Source organism: Prionailurus bengalensis, chromosome B2 (assembly GCF_016509475.1).
Source record: "Prionailurus bengalensis isolate Pbe53 chromosome B2, Fcat_Pben_1.1_paternal_pri, whole genome shotgun sequence".
Taxonomy (NCBI): Eukaryota; Metazoa; Chordata; class Mammalia; order Carnivora; family Felidae; genus Prionailurus; species Prionailurus bengalensis.
In genome coordinates this window covers 35,130,355-35,147,621 of record NC_057349.1, presented here as the reverse complement: position 1 = coordinate 35,147,621, position 17,267 = coordinate 35,130,355, and the positions used below count along the sequence as shown (strand labels likewise).

The following is a 17,267-nucleotide window of genomic DNA, read 5'->3' as shown; positions in this document are numbered from 1 at the left end:
GGGAGCAGGGAGGGCCTCTCTAGGCCATCCGTGGCCCCCTGGGACTTGCGTGAGCAGGAGACAGCTGGGTGAAGGAGGCTGTAGCTCATCAGGTCCAAGCTCAGAGAAGCGGGAGAGGAGAGCCAGGGCCCTCAGCACAGGGTCGTATACACCGGCCACAGAGCCTGGGCTCTGTCCTCCAGGTAGCGGGAAAGCATGCAAAGTTGTCGGCAAGGGCGCTATGGCCAGATTCTGGGGCTGTATCATACTGATGTGTTTGTACTAAAGCTTAGGACCTGAGGGTGTCTCGGCTTCTCCTGGGGCCGGGCCTAGGATGTGACCTGTGCCTATGTACTATTTCTTCTTACTGCAGCACTGCCCCTAGACATGTCCGGGGCGGGGCGGGGCGGGGGGAAGAGACACCCCCGTTCCCCAGAGAGAGAAGCCTGTGTCCAGTCTAGAAACGAGTGAGGCAAACAGCAGCCACTGTTAGGTCAGGCATCCGTGCGTGCCTGGTAGATGTCCTTCCTTCACTCCCTAGGCTCTCTGACACAGCACAGAGGGTATGGCCTCTTCCAGAATGTCGCTCCCTATGCCCACTGGGTACCCCCAATGCCTCTACCAGAGAGGGCCTCTCTGAGGGGTAGAACTGGAGGGACGAGTTTTGACAGGTGGCGCGTATAGTGGGGAATCTAGAACCCAGAGGCAGGGTGTTTTGGTGAAAAGGCCTGTGGCATGGGGGAGGGGGTGGCTTCCGTGGGGAGAGAGCCTGGGCAGCTGAGCGAAAGGGGAGCAGCGTGAGGACACCAAGGAGAAGTTGGCAGGTGGTGCCCAAGAGAAAATGTTCCAGCTCCCCAGGAGCCTATCTGATGGCTGTGACTTTGTCAATGGCTGGTTCTCCACCAGCCTGGCCCTTGGCCTGGCCCCCTGCTTCCCCCCCCCCCCCCCCGCCCCCACCGGCCTGCGGTTTTCCTCAGTAGAGAAGCAGTGGCAGCTTCCGAGAAACCCCACCAAGACTTTCCTGTCAGGGCAACTCCAAGTTCCTCTTACTGAGGAAGGGGAAGTGGTGGAGTTTCTCCTAAGGGGTTTCAGTTTCTTTCTAAGAAGCCGGAGTGTCCCAACTCCAGGGCGCTCGGCGGAGGCAGATGTTAAAGGGACAGAGCTTTGGCTCCGGGGGCTTTCCCACCTGGGTTCCAACCAAAGTGCATTTGTTGGGGCCTGGTATCGGAAGTTCCAGAAGAGGAAACCGAGGACGTGTGTTTCGCAGGCCCTTTCCCACGGCCCCGCCTTTCTTCCTCTCCAGGGACACAACCCCAAGCCCCCTCGCCGCTCCCACCGTCAGGCACAAACTGTGGCCTGCCTTCCCTCAGGGACACCAGGGTAGGAAACTTATTTCTTCAACCCTCGAAGCCAACTTCTTCTGAGCCCTGCCTCCTCGGGGTCCGGCCGGGCAACTGAAAATCCGGCCCAGATGAAGAACTGACTCCAGCTGAAGGCTGATGCCTGTCCAGGGGATGTGCCCATTTTGGAGCCCCCCCTGTTTCATAAGGACAAACTGCGGGAGCCCAGAGAACTGACAGCAGCCTTCCTACGAAGACGCCCTGGCTTGGGGGTGAAGTAAAAGCCCTTCGCATTATTCGAACAATAGCCACCATTGATAGGGAGCGCTTACTGTGTGCCAAGCGTTTTGCATGAATTTCCTCCTGTATTACCCACAATGACCCCCTGACGAAGACACAATCATGATCCCTGAAGTCGAGCCACCTGCCCAGCTCACAGCCCAGGAGCCCATTCTTCCCAGTAGACCTCTTCTCAGAAGGGGGTGGTGTGGGGAGGAAGAGTAACAGACCCCCAGAGGAGCTGGCTGGGAAGGTCTGACCTCTGGTATCGCAAAGCTTCTCACCACAGCCTGAGCCTCTCTGAGAGGTCGAGAGCAAGCCGCCCAGTTAAAACTGCCTTCCCAGAGCCAACATGGCCGGGGCTGTCCCCAGGGTGGGAGGAACTCCCGTGGCCTCTTTTATTTTCCTCTCACGGGCATCGCTCTTTGCCAATACATACGTTACGGGGACAGTGGGGGGATTCCCCCGAACCGTGATGCTCTTCCGTTCAAAAACATTTGCCTGGAGGGCCGCTGCGGCGTGACAAGGAAACACACAGCTGCTGGTGGCGGAAGGGCCTGACTCAAACGAAAGAGGACCCTCAGCGGGTGGCCAGGTTTCATCAATAAAGATACAGGAGGCCCACTTAAATTTGAATTTCAGATAAACAACAACATTCGGGATATCCTGACACTAAAAAAAAAAAAAAAAAAATTGTTGTTTCTCTGAAATTCAAATTTAACTGGGCATCCTGTTTTGTGTCTAGCAACCCCAGACCCTCAGCACCTGGGGCAAAGCCTTCCCCAAGGTCCCAGCGGGGTGCTGTTGAGAGAGAGAGAGACACACAGCACACCTGGGAGAAAAACACTGACCCGGGCGGAAAGCAAACCTGGGATTGTCAATGGTCAGAGAAGGGTGAAAACACGCTGCTTAAAGTGTGAGCAATCTCAAAATCTCCCTCTCAACCTAGGGCCGAGTGCTGCGTTCGAGATCCACAAAAATGCACGGGTGCTCCGGGAGAAGACTCTCTTTCCTCTGGGCCCCGGTTTTCTCATCTCTGTAATGGGGGGAGGTTTGGATGCCATTGATGGCTAAGGATTTCCTAGCCCTTGGCTTTTCCAGCCCAGGGGAAATCTGCTGGAAGCACGGGGAGGTGCCAGCTCGCCAAGGAATAAGTTTATTAACGTTTTATTTATTTTGGGGACAGAGAGAGAGACAGAGCATGAACGGGGGAGGGTCAGAGAGAGAGGGAGACACAGAATTGGAAACAGGCTCCAGGCTCTGAGCCATCAGCCCAGAGCCCGACGCGGGGCTCGAACTCACGGACCGCGAGATCGTGACCTGGCTGAAGTCGTACGCTTAACCGACTGCGCCACCCAGGCGCCCCATCGCCAAGGAATAAGTTTAAAGAGGAGGAAGATGCTTGGAAAAGGGCGAGCCCTCTTACCCTACAGCCCCGGAAGGAGATTAGGGCATTGTGACTGGACATTGGGTGCCTGGGGGCTCCTCCTGGGTCGGGCACACCCAGTACCCACTGGACCTCCTTAGAAGGGGTCCTAGGGACCCCCCCCACAGCTGCATCAATCGCTACGGTGCCCAGGACCAGCCAGCTTTTCAAACATCCACGGAGACACTTGAGCCACAGTGGGGCCGGTTACTAGCTCCCAAGCAAGAAGAGCATATTATAAAGACGAAACGATTAAATGTCTACAAAAGGTTAACTAGACAATTGCGACTCAGCTTCAATAGTTTATGCAGATGATACGTGACGTGGCCAGTGGGTGGATCTGAGTACTTCTGAGGGACGTGGCCTTGGAGAGGAAGAATGCCCAGAGGCCTTTAAAGCCCCACAAAGGGCAGTCTCTGGGATGTGGTGACCACGCATGCCCTCCAGACCAGCAACCGTATTCCAGGATCTGATGGCAGCATGGGGTGAACTTCAGCAGCCAGAATCTCTGGGCATACAGGTGGTGGGCAGGTCTGGGAAGGGCCCCTCCGAAAGGACTGTCGGGGTCCCAAGTGGTCCCTGGAGAGGGGACTGGTGAGACTGTGCTGTGGCCTCAGGGCCAGGCTGCCGCTCCACGCAGGGCTGCAGCCTTGACGGGGAACTGGAGGCCATCTCTCCAGCCAGGTCCCGGGTGCACCTCGGGCCGGCAGGGCACTGGGATTACTTCTGGGCCTGCTGGAAAGGGGGGGTGCTACCGTGCGGCCAACAGCGGTGGACCTGAGCGGCTGCAGGTGCCCCAGTAATCCCCGTCAGCTCCACACCTCATAGCTATCACCAGGAGATAAGGGTCTTCACTGAGGACGACGGACATGTTCTCCGTCTTCCGTAAACGTGTATCTCTGGGGAACTTGGTGTGTTGGTTTGTTAGGGCTGCCGTAATAGAGTACCACCGCCAGGTGGTTTAAACACCAGAAATGAATTTTCTTGCCGTCCTGCGGCTAGAATTTTCTTAGCATCCACCCCTTAGAATGAGGTGTTAGCGGGGTTGGTTGGCTTCCCTCCATGCCCATCCGTGTCCTCATCGCATCATTTTCTAAGGACACCAGTCGGATTGGATTGGGGCCCACCCATCTGACCTCATTTACCTTAATTGCCTCTTTATTTATTTATTTTAAACTTTATTTTTTTTTATTTTGAGAGAGAGAGAGAGAGAAAGAGAAAAAGAGAAGGAGAGACAGAATCCCAAGCAGGCTCCGCGCTGTCAGCACGGAGCCCCGACGTGAGGCTCGAACCCGCAAACCGTGAGATCATGACCTGCGCGGAAACTAAGGGTCGGATGCTTCACCGACTGAGACACCCGGGCGCCCCAACACTTGGCGATTTTTAACCTACGATGGACGTGAAAACAGTGTGCTCAATGTGCTGACTCCGGAAATGGAGTTTGGAGACTCGTCCCAAGATCACAGCTCAGTGATGACCACCTTCCTCTAGACATCCTGGGACCTCCTCTGCCTACCGGTTTTGATCAGGAGTAGTTTGAGGACAGCTTCCGGACGCGGCCCCCACTGGCCAGCGGGCTGGGAAGGGGTCAACGTCGTGACCAGATTCGAGGACTTCTTAGCAGGGTGGGCTGCTTTCTCTACCCGATGAAGGTCCGGCGATCTTTGCCCTTGAAGAACTGTCCTCTTTAAAAAACAAAGTTGCAAATTCTCTACCCAGAGCTGCTATTTATAGGATCATCCATGAATCTTTACAAAAAAAACAATAGAGAGACAAACTTTTAGCCTTTGTATTTTTCCGAAAGTAGCACATGTTTGTTTTTGAAAACACAGATGAAAAAGGAGAAAACAAAATTAACGAGTCAGACCTCCCAGAGAATACCACTGTTAACATTTCTCAATCTGTATCTATCCATGTGTCTTGATCTACACCTCCCTCTATGTTTGTATGGTTACATTTACTTTAAAGATAAGATTAAGTATACCATTTCATAACTTCTTGTCAATTTCTATATCATGATCGCTTCACCGGGCACAGAATTGTTCTCTCCGGCACCCTTTTCTTTTCTTTTCTTTTCTTTTCTCTTCTTTTCTTTTTTTTTTTTTTTTTTTTCTTTTCTTCTCTTTTCTTTTTCTTTTTCTTTTTCCTTTTCTTTTCTCTTTTTTCTTTTTTTTCTTTCCTTTCCTTTCCTTTCCTTTCCTTGTCTTTTCAGAGAGAGCGTGCAAGCAGCAGAGGGGGCAGAGGGAAAGAGAGAGAGAAAGAGAGAGAGGATCCCAAGCAGGCTCTGAGCTAAGCAGGGAGGCTCCCACGACCCTGGGACTATGACCAACTGGAAATCAAGAGTTGGACACTCAACCGACTGAGCTACCCAGGTGCCCCTCCACCACCATTTGTGATGGTGGCACAGTATGAGAGTGGCATAAGCTATTCAACAAACTTCTTATTGCTGAATACTTGGGTTGTTTACCATTTGCATGTATTAAAGTTTATTTTTTCAAGCAATCTCTACACCCGACATGGGGCTTGAACTCACGACCCCAAGACCAAGAATCACATGCTCCTCCAACTGAACCAGCCAGGAGCCCCACCATTTTCACGATAGTAAATGAAGTGACAGCACCCTCCCAGCTAAATCTTTGCCATGATTATTTACTAAGGATAAATTCCTAGAAGTGAAACTTCTGTGTTGAAGAGAAAGCACTATTTGAACATTTTGAACTTTTTTGGGGGGATATATTCATAAGGTTGAAATTTCAAAGGCATTTCCCCACCTCTGTTCTCAAGATATTTTGTGTGTATATAAATTATACATATGTATATAGTATATGTGTATGTATATATACACACACAAGTATAAAATACAGGTGTATTCTCTATACACCTATAGAGAATACATAGGTATTCTCTATGCACAGAGAATTTTTCACAAATTGTACCATCCTCTATATACTATTTTGCACTTTGCATTTTTCACCTGACATATTATCTTGGAGGACTTCCCATGTCAGTACCTAAAGAGCTTCTTCAGGGTGTCTGGGTGGCTCAGTCAGGTAAGGGTCTGACTTGGGCTTAGGTCATCATCTAGCGGTCCGTGAGTTCAAGCCACGCTTCTGGCTCTGTGCTGATAGCTCAGAGCAGCCTGGGGCCTGCTTTGGATTCTGTGCGTCCCTCTATCTCTGCCCCTCCCCCCACTCACGCTCTGTCTCTCTCTCCCTCTCAAAAATAAATAAACATTAAAAAATTAAAAAAAAAAGGGGGGGGCGCCTGGGTGGCGCAGTCGGTTAAGCGTCCGACTTCAGCCAGGTCACGATCTCGCGGTCCGTGAGTTTGAGCCCCGCGTCAGGCTCTGGGCTGATGGCTCAGAGCCTGGAGCCTGTTTCCGATTCTGTGTCTCCCTCTCTCTCTGCCCCTCCCCCGTTCATGCTCTGTCTCTCTCTGTCCCAAAAATAAATAAACGTTGAAAAAAAAATTTTAAAAAAAAGGGGGGGCTTCTTCATTTTTTTTTAACAACCGAGTAGTATTTCACTGTAGGCATGTGCTATAATCAACTTAAATAGTCCCCTCTTGATGGACGTATAGGTTGTTGTATTAATTATATATGGCTGTATAACAAATCACCCCAAAACATAGCGACAAGAGACAACAATAAAAATTTATTTTCTCTTAGGTTTTCTGTCGATCAGAACTTTGAGAAGGACTGAGCTGGATGGTTCTCACTTGGGGTCTTTCAGGAGGCCACGGTCAGATGTTGGCTGGGGCTGCAGTCCTCTGAAGGAAGGTCCATTTCTTTTTTTAAAAATTTTTTTTTCAACGTTTATTCATTTTTGGGACAGAGAGAGACAGAGCATGAACGGGGGAGGGGGAGAGAGAGAGGGAGACACAGAATCGGAAACAGGCTCCAGGCTCCGAGCCATCAGCCCAGAGCCTGACGCGGGGCTCGAACTCCCGGACCGCGAGATCGTGACCTGGCTGAAGTCGGACGCTTAACCGACTGCGCCACCCAGGCGCCCCGGAAGGTCCATTTCTGAAGTTACTCATGTAACCGGCAAAGTAGTTCCAGCTGAGGGCTGGCTGCCTCAGTTCCTCTAAGGATGGGCCTTTCTAAGGAGCTGCTTAGCGCATCCTGGTGACATGGCAGCTGACTTGCGCAACGTGAGTCTGGCCGAGGGGCCAAGGTGGAAGCTGCGATGCCTTTTACAACCTAGCCTTGTGAAGTCACACCCTTTCACTGTATTCTATTGTATTCTATTGGTTATGGCAACTACATAGGTTTGTCCGGGTTCCAGAGGAAATGGGATCAGTGCTTCCATCTTCAGAAAATATAATCTGCCATACACCATTTCCAATATTTTGCTATTACAAAAAAAGTGTTGGTGAATACATTTTAAAGACCTTTGATATGGATTACCGTATTCCCTCTAGAAAGTTGTACCAATTTGGCCTCCCACCAGTGGCGTTTGGGAAAGCCCATTTCTTCACATCCTTATGACTGCATAGCTTATCTTTTAAACATCTTTGCCAATTTGATATGTAAGAAATGGCACCTCATTGTTGTAAAATATTCTTATTAAGAAAGTGAAAGACCTAATTTTGAGTATCGCTATCTGTTGGGGCTGCCATAACAACCTACCATGAACTGGGTTGCTCAAACAACCTAAGTTTATTTTCTCATAGTTCTGGAGCCTGTGAGTCTGTGATTAAGGTGTCAGCAGGGCTTGGTTTCTCTTGAGGCCCCCCTCCTTGACTTGCAGTCAACTTCTATGTCCTCCCTTGACTTATTCCCTGTGTATATCATCCCTGATGTCTCTTCCTCTTTTTATAAGTTCTATTGGATTGGGGCTCACTTTTTTAATTTTTTATTTAATTTTTAGAGACAGAGAGAGAGAGTGCATGCACGAGTGGGAGAGAGGGGCAGACGGACAGAGGGAGGGAGGGAGAGAGGAGAGAGAGAAAGAGAGAGAGAGAGAGAGAGAGAGAGAGAGAATCTCAAGCGGGCTCCACACTTAGTGTGGAGCCCGGTGTGGGGCTTGATCCCACAACCCTGGGATCATGACCTGAGCCATAATCAGGAGTTGGATGCTCAACAGACTGAACCACCCAGGTGCCCTCAGGGCTCACTCTTATGACCTCATTTAATTTTAATTAGCTCTTTAAAAGCCCTGTTTCCAAATATAGTCACACGGGGGGATTAGGGTTTCGACAGATGAATTTGGCAGTGGGGGGGACACAATTCAGTCCATAATAGTATCCCTACTGACTTGCTGAGTAATCCTGGGACAGTAATATATCTTTCTGTGCCTCAGTCTCCTCACACGTTTAATGAAGATATGGCACATTCATTCTTCCTCTTCCTCACTGGATTGTCATGACATTAAATTAAATAGTACATGGGAAGATGAACATAATTATTAACACATAAGATACTTGTAATTCTGGGTCTCACAATTCTGAGTTTGCCTAACAGGAGAGACCCTTTGTAGACTCACATAGTAAATTCATAGGGTAAAGAGATGTATAAGCTATCTGATGCTGTGTAACAAACCATCCCAAAACTGAATGACTTTCTTGCAGTTCTGTGAGTTGGCTGGGTGGTTCTTCTTCTGGTCTTATTCGTGTAGCTGCAGTCTGCTTACTGCTCAGCTCACTTGGGTGGTCTAGACCTGCTGGGCTGGGATGCCTAAACCTTTCTCTCCCTGGGGTCTTTCATGCTAGGCTTCTTCACATGATTCTAGAAACATTCCAAAAGACAGGGGTGGGGCTAATTCTGTTGGGGGCCGTTATTGTAACAATTCTCCACAAAGTCCATACGGTGGGTCAGCATGTCCCACACATGCACCTAGAGACCAATGAGCTATGGCCTCACTCTTGGCAACAATCTGGTGCCTGCCAACTTGTTTCTAACTCCGTGCTCAGCCAGTCCAGCTCCAAAGCTCTGCCCATTGGCTGTGTCTTTGGTTTGGGGCCCTGTGTATGCTCTTTGGCCTTGCTGCTGCATCTGAAGACTTTGATTTGGATTATCTTTTAAACTTTTTTTTAGTGTTTATTTATTTATTTTTGAGAGAGTGTGTGAGCAGGAGAGGGGCAGAGAAAGAGGGAGACAGAGAACCTCAAGCAGGCTCCGTGCTGTCAGCCCAGGGCCCAATGAAGGGCTTGAACCTCTGAACAGTGAGTTCATAACCTGAGCCAAAAACAAGAGTCAGATGGTTAACTGACTGGGCGACCTAGGCACCCCTGGATTATCTCCTAGCCTTCCTGCTCCTGACCGCACCCTACTCTGCTTCCTGGAACTCCCAGCCCAGCCCAGCACCCTCAGCTGCACCTTTAGCTGACCTGCTGTCTCCCCTGGGGAAGTTTATATACCACCAGAGGATTCTCTTGACCAATTCCAGAAAAACTGCTTAATGCATCTGAAAGTACAAAATATTTCTTTTCCCTTTTATTCACCCCAAACTAATAAGCTCCAATAATGCAGGCCTTTGAGAAATTCCACAATTCGTGTTCCACATTTTAGTCACTTTGTGTGTGTGTGTGTGTGTGTGTTTGTTTTTGTTTTGTTTGGTTTTGGTTTTTTGGTCTCTCACACATGTCCTTTAGAACTCATGAATTATTAACTCTTTTGCACTGTTGGTGGGAATGCAAACTGGTGCAGCTGCTCTGGAAAACAGTATCGAGGTTCCTCAAAAAACTAAAAATAGAATTACCCTATGACCCAGCAATAGCACTACTAGGAATTTATCCAAAGGATACAGGAGTGCTGATTCATAAGGGCACATGTACCCCAATGTTTATTAACAGCACTATCAACAATAACCAAATTACGGAAAGAGCCCAAATGTCCATCCACTGATGAATGGATAAAGAAGATGTGGTTTATATACACAATGGAATACTACTTGGCAATGAGAAAGAATGAAATCCTGCCATTTGCAACAGCGTGGGTGGAACTGGAGGGTATTATGCTGAGTGAAATAAATCAGTCAGAGAAAGACAGATACATGTTTTCACGCACATGTGGAATTTGAGAAACTTAACAGAAGACCGTGGGGGAAGGGAAGGGGAAAAAATAGTTTCAAACAGAGAGGGAGGCAAACCATAAGAGACTCTTAAATACAGAGAACAAACTGCAGGTTGATGTGGGGGGAGGGGAAATTGGGTGATGGGCATTGAGGAGGGCACTTGTTGGGATGGGCACTGGGTGTTGTATGTAAGTGATGAATCATAGGGATCTACTCCCAAAGCCAAGAGCACACTGTGCATACTGTAAGCTAACTTGACAATAAATTATATTAAAAAAAAAAAAAGGAATCTCAATCAAGTAAGAAGACACTGACTCCTATAACTAAACAGCAGTCCAGAGTCTAAGGGGAAAAAAAGTCAATAGAAAATCTTGTGCAGCCAATGGATTCTAAGAGATATATTCAGTTCTATGTTTCTGTTGTTCTTAAAAATCCCTTCATTGCATTCTATTTTGTGCTCTTTAACTTCTCAATAAAGTACAACTAGACTAAAAAAAAAAAAGAACTCATGAATTATTGAGAATATAAACGTATGATATTGTCATTGATAAGGGCTACAAAAGGAAAAGATAATACCAATAAGACCAATATACAAACCCAGGATGGTTTGGGTCGGCTGTGAAAAGTTACATGAATCATATTTGCCTAATTGAATCATTTTTTTTAAAGAAATATCTTTTCAACTTTTTAAACATCAGTTTATTATTGAGGGACAGAGAGAGACAGAGAATGAGCAGGGGAGGGGCCAAGAGATGGGGAGACACAGAATCCGAAGCAGGCTCCGGGCTCCGAGCTGTCAGCACAGAGCCTGACGCGGGGCTCGAACTCACAAACCACAAGATCATGACCTGGGCTGAAGTTGGACACTCAACCGACGGAGCCACCCAGGAGCGCCCCAAATCGTATTTTTTGATGTAGTAGCAGGACTAGCTGCCTAAGAACCCTCAGAGAGCTGTAAGGCAGAGCATAGAATTATTTGATAATAGGGGCACCTGGGCGGCTCAGTCGGTTGAGCGTCCGACTTCGGCTCAGGTCATGATCTTGCGGTTTAGGGAGTTCGAACCCCACCTCGGGTTCTGTGCTGACAGCCTGGAGCCTGCTTCTGATTCGGTCTCCCTCTCTCTCTGTCTCTCCCCCACTTGCACTCCGTCTCTCTCTCTCTCTCTCTCTCTCTCTCAAAAATAAACATTAAAAAAAAATTTTAAGAATTATTTGGTAATAAAATTTGGATTTTATGTAAACCAAGTGTTTGTAAGGGGCAGCGTTTTGGTAAAGATACGGCCGATTGTTAAAATGATTCCAGTGCTTTAAGATGTATTAAGTTAAAAAACATAAAGAACAGGACAATTGCATAGTCAAGTGCTTTTTTTGTATAAAGGAGAGAGACAGAATATATATACTGTAACGTAACGTAACACAATATAACGTAAGTGTGTGTGTTTCTGCGTGGGTACACCTGTCTCCTTTCTTTGGAGATATCTGTAAGAAGCCAGTAATAGCGACCCTTAGGGTAAAAAATGGGTATCTGACTGCAGGATAGAAGGGAGATTTTTCAACTTATCCTTTGCCCCTTTTGAATTTTGTACCAAAAATGAATCAATACTGTGGGAGCAGGCATTGCCTGGGGGCGGGACATGAGGGAGCCCTCCTGGGTGCTAGAAGTGGGTCCTGGGCCTTGGTCTGAGTGGTGATTATGTGCGTGAACACATGTGGAAAGTCATCAGTCCATATACTTAAGATCCGTGCGCTTTATTGTAAGTTGTATTTCCAAGAAAGTGATGCGTTTTCATGAAAAAAAAAATGAAATCTATTAAAAATGATTTTTAAAAGACAAATAAATGATTTTTTTTTCCAAGACCAGGATTTATTGCGTTTCACAAAAGTAGATGTGTTTCTGGAAAGTTTCTTTATGCCAGTTTCTATAAAACAAATTATAATTTCCAACTGGTTTCTACCATAATGTCTAAGATGTGCTCGTGGACTTCATGCCAGGGCTGGTCTTGATGTGAGGTTAAGTGCCTGCTGGAGTGAACCCTCCGCCCTCCAAGACTGTGCTCGATGGTCGTGGGAGAGAGGACAGGTGATGAGTCTCCCTGAAAAGCCTGGGAAATAGGGGCCCAGCAGAGAATAAAGGAGGAGAAGTCACTCCCCGAGCACCTCTGCCTCCGAGAAGGAGCTTACTGGGCGCCACACGCACTGGGCCCACTGAGGCACAGAACCCTTCCGAGAAGCCAGAGAGAACATGAAAATGGGAAAAGAGAACCATATGCTAATTGTCCACTCATGTCCTCAGCCCTTTACAGCCTTTGAAGCCCTTTTACACCCATGATTATCTTTTGACCCTGAAACAAGCCTATTAATGCGCAGTGCACGTGTTGGTCATCCTGTTTTATGAATGAGGAAGGAAGCTGGGGCCTGCAGAGTGAAGTCACAAGGGGGTGACAGAACCAGGACTCAACATCATGTTTTTAAAATTCGAAATCTGGGGGCGCCTGGGTGGCGCAGTCGGTTAAGCGTCCGACTTCAGCCAGGTCACGATCTCACGGTCTGGGAGTTCGAGCCCCGCGTCGGGCTCTGGGCTGATGGCTCAGAGCCTGGAGCCTGTTTCCGATCCTGTGTCTCCCTCTCTCTGCCCCTCCCCCGTTCATGCTCTGTCTCTCTCTGTCCCAAAAATAAATAAATGTTGAAAAAAAAATTAAAAAAAAAAATCGAAATCTGATGTGCTTCTTGCTGCTTCCCAGAGAGATCACAGAGCCTCTACGACCAGTTCTGCTTCCCCACCGTGTGATGTGGGGCAAGTGGCCAAATCTCTCTGCGCCTCCTTATTCTCGTCTGTACAATGGACTCGTGTAAGGATTAAATGAGCTGATACGTGGAAAGCACACAGTAAGTGCTCTTTAAACGTTAGCTCTTGGGAGGGCGCCTGGGTGGCTCATTCGGTTAAGCGTCCAACTTCAGCTCGGGTCATGATCTCACGGTCCAGGAGTTCGAGCCCCGCGTCGGGCTCTGGGCTGACAGCTCGGAGCCTGGAGCCTGCTTCGGATTCTGTGTCTCCCTCTCTCTCCGCCCCTCCCCCAGTCACACTCTGTCTCTGTGTCTCAAAAAATGAATAATGATCGGGCATCTGGGCCACCCTTGAGGGCTGTAAGCTCAAGACACCGGCAGGTGGGCTCAGGGTGCCAGGCTGGGTGTCCCATGGCGAAAATGAACAGCCAGCTCTTTCTTCAGGGGGCGGAGGGGTGAGAGGGGCCGATTTGCCGGTTTCCATGGTGAGTTCTCCCACTGTGACCAGTTTCAGAGAGGAGCGGGGTCCTGGGGTCCAGCCATGGGAGACAGGCAGGCAGCAGTAAGGAAAAGGCCAAGGGATGAGGCCACAGTCAGAGTTAGGAGCATCTCGTCCTGGGCCCTGAGAGAGTCCACAGGAGTGCCACGTGGCCTTGCACATGTCATTTCACGTCTTTGACCTCCAGGCGCCTCAGTGGAAGAAAAAGAGCACGTGGCCTGACAGAGCTAGTGTGAATCCAGGCCAGAGGATAGATTTTGAGCACTCGCTCAAAACATAAGAGAGTCCTAGAACTCTTTTATGAGAGTCTATAGAGCTCTCTCTGCCAAGTTCTGGGGTGCAGGGATGAATAAAAGAGGGTCAGTGCTGGGGAAGGGCAGGCGTGAAGGTTCTAGAACTGCATCAGTGTGGCCACAGCAACGATTAGTAAGTACGGTGACCGCCTTGCCGTATCTGAGCCACACAATTCATCCCAACGGTCCGAGGACAGACTGTGGGCCAGAGGCTGGGAAACATGGTGAACAAGAGACAAAGTCCCTGCCCTCCAGGAACTTACATTTCCAGTGGTGGAGATAGATACCAGTCTTAATGCAAACTGGATAGAGCAGTATAGCTTTGGTGTGATTGAAGGAGCGAAGCAGTGTCGAGAGATGACCGGCTCAGGAACCGGTCCTGCCCTTTCGGAGTGAGCTGTCTATCAGAATCACCATCAAGCTTTAAAAGTCTGATGCCACAGCCCCAGCCAAACTCAGGGCTTCTTATTTGAGCTTGGGGTGCAGCCTGGGCATTGGGAGTGTTTCAAAAGATTCCCAAGTGATTTTTTTTTTTTTTTTTTGATTCCCAAGTGATTTTAATGACCTAGACACTGAGCTCCCTTAGAGCCAGGACTTTGATTTTTTTCAACTTTTTATCCCCGGATCCTCCAGAAATACGGGCATCACAGCATAAGGAGGCAGACAGAGCAGGAGGAAAGAGCTGATACCTGTGAATGCCTGTAATAATCACGGGTGGCCCGTCACTGTTCTGAATGCCGGACACGTATCCATTCAGTTGACACGTCAGTCCCTAAAGAGGTAGGACCATGGTTATCCCTCCTTTGACAGGTGAGGAAACCCCCACACGGAGTGGCGAAGCCTCGCCCAAGACAACGCAGCCCGTGAGGGGCAGAGCTGTGTGGTGGCCCGGACCCATTAATCCCTGGGAGATACTGCCCCCTAGTGCTAGCCGGGGTCAGACTTTGGAATCCGGTGGGCCTGGGTCTGAACTTGAATACATTCGTTACTCCCCGGCTGGGTGACCACGGACAGGTTATTCAGTCTTGCTCATCCATAAAACGTGGTCGCTTGAAACAATGCCAAAAGGCCGTTACGGACTGAAGTGAGATGATGCGGGCCGAGTGCTCACCACATCATAAAATAATAATGCCAGCAATGACGAGCACAGGCAGAAATGAATAAGTGAATGAATGAATGCCATTCCTGGAGCCCCAGCGTGCTGGCAGCAACGCCACCTCCTTGCGCCTGCGGAAGGGAGATTTCCCAGAAGGGGAGGCCTTCCAGGTGACTCGGGGTCCACCAGGCCCTCCAGAGATGCCCTCGCCCTGACACCCGCCAGCCTTCTCTCTTCCCTCTGAGTTCTCCCGCCAGGGTGGGGGTGCATGGGCACCAGAGCTCCCAGACTGCTGGGGAACCTCCAGCTTTTTAGAGGTAGGGACCTTTCGCAGAAGAAATTCAAAGCCCTCGGAGCCTCTGCCGCCCGACAGCCAGAGCCTGGGATGCCACAGTGTCAGCGAGTGAGGAATCCAGGGTGAGGAGATGCCGGGAGAGGTCAAAGGCTGCCCGGGTCACAGGGGGCCATTTGGGCTCCCAGGGGACAACCCTCTCAGTGTCCATGGCTCTCCGGTGGGACCCCCGAGTTCTGCCAAGTCCAGGCCCTCCCCTCCCCTCTGGTCCTTCCACATTTCCATGACCCTAACAAGTGGCCTAACAAGTGATCCCCTTCTCACTGGGTGCTCCCAGGTAGTGCTTCCCTGAGGCCACTCAGCCCCTGGGCTCTGGCACTGATGTCTTAGCAACCCTGCGTAGCAGGTTGGGCCCCTGGAGAAGAACAGGTGAGTCTTCCTTTGTTCCTTCCTTTATGTTCCTCTTGACATGGGAAACCACTTTTGTCCTTGGGGTGGTAGAAGTGATATGCGATAGTGAAAAAAATCCAAATCCACAGAAGCACCTAAAGAAGAAAGCAAATCATCTACTCCTGCAGTATATTGGGTAGCCCTTAAAAGATGGTGCAGATACAAAACGTCTCCATCCAAGCAGGACTGGAATGTTCCACCGCACAATGGTTGGGAATGCTGCCTCCGCTACCCCATGTTATGTGCCCACAAACAAATTATTCAACCAACGAAGCCATGGTTTTCTCATCTGTAGAATGAGTACCCAAATTAGCACCCACTTCTAATATTATTCAGAATCAGGGGCGCCTGGGTGGCTCAGTCAGTTGAGCATCCGATTTCAGCTCAGGTCGTGATCTCAAGGTTGGTGGATTCGAGCCCCACACGGGTCTTTGGGCTGATGGGTGCGGAGCCTGCTTGGGATTCTCTGTCTCCCTCTCTCTCTCTGCCTCTCCCCCGCTCACACGCTCTCTGTCTTTCTCAAAAACAAATACACATTAAAAAAAAAAAAAAAAGGAGAAAACAGAAGAATCGAATGAAATAATCGCCTCCAAGTTCTTAGCACAGTGCTTGGCACACAGTGAGCGTTTAAAAGTGTTCGTTCCTTCTGTGGTTGTTCCTTGCTTAACGCATCCGGGCGGTCTTCCCAAGGCAGCACATTAACATTTCAGCCTTCCCTTCCAACAGCCGCATGGTTCGCTGCATGGATACAGCAGTTTGTCTGAGTCCCTCCGGATGGGCATACGTTTATGGGCAAAGGTCTCCCCATTTGGGTGGGTTATTTCTGTAGTCCTCAGTTTGGGAGAACTATTGTAAATCATGTCCACGAGTCTTGTCACACTGGCCTGTCTCCTTGCGGTAAATTCTCAGAATTGTAAACGCAGGTCAAAAGGTTAAAATGTTGGGATGTGCAGGGCTCAGGACTTGGACCTCTTCCTTCTGTTTCACGCATGCTTTGATAGTCTTTTTTTTTTTTAAGTTTATTTACTTATTTTGAGACAGAGAGAGACAGGATGTGTGCACAAGGCGGGGGGGGGGGGGTGCAGAGAGTAAGAGAGAGAATCCCAAGCACGTTCCACGATGTCAGCGCAGATCCCAACTTGGGGCTCGAACTCACCAACTGTGAGATCATGACCTGAGCTGAAATCAAGAGTCGGACGCTCAACCGTCCGAGCCACTCAGGCGCCCCCGTTTGATGTACACTTTGACCCCCATCTCTGGGTTGACAGCTCCCACGTTTACATCCCCAGTCCAGACCTGGTACCCGGGCTCAGGCACGCCCCCACTGGACGTGGCCAGGAGTGGGTGCCTCAGCTATGACTTGTCCACGTCGGAGATCTGATGTGCTGCTTCTCCCTGACCCGCCGCTTCCACGGCTTTCTTATCTCAGTCAACAGGAGCTCCGTCCTCCATGCTGTCAGGTCAGAGGTCTCACTCAGCGTCACCTTTGGCTCCTTCTGCCTCTCTTACCACGTTCACCCTGTGAGGGAATCTCTGCTCTACCTTCAGAATAAATCCAGAATCCAGTCCCTCCTCATTGCCTCTCTCACGGCGGGGGGGGGGGGGGGGGTTGGTGTGTCACAGCCTCTAAACTGCTTCCACCCTCGCCACATTCAGTCTGTCACAACAAGCAGCAGGGGGGAGTCTGTTAAATCAGATGCCCCGCCCCCTAACGACTCTCCATCTCACTCAGCCCTTGGAGGGCCCCCACATCTGCCTCCCCTGACCTCACCTTTAGTTTAGGGATGATCTGACTATGATCTGATGTCTTCTC

At 49.5% G+C, this 17,267-nt stretch overlaps 1 protein-coding gene across 1 annotated transcript in view; it reads right to left on the bottom strand.

The window, feature by feature from the left end:
• Positions 1–11,893: 11,893 nt before the first annotated feature.
• The window catches only part of FGD2 (FYVE, RhoGEF and PH domain containing 2), a 30,274-nt gene continuing 24,900 nt past the window's right edge, over positions 11,894–17,267 (bottom strand). Inside the window, exons 16-17 of the mRNA XM_043591276.1 lie at positions 14,306–14,388; positions 11,894–12,142 (exon numbers count right to left, since the gene is read on the bottom strand). Of these exons, the coding sequence (XP_043447211.1) occupies positions 12,052–12,142; positions 14,306–14,388 (174 nt within the window). The 3' untranslated portion in view covers positions 11,894–12,051. The remainder of the gene's footprint in view (positions 12,143–14,305; positions 14,389–17,267) is intronic.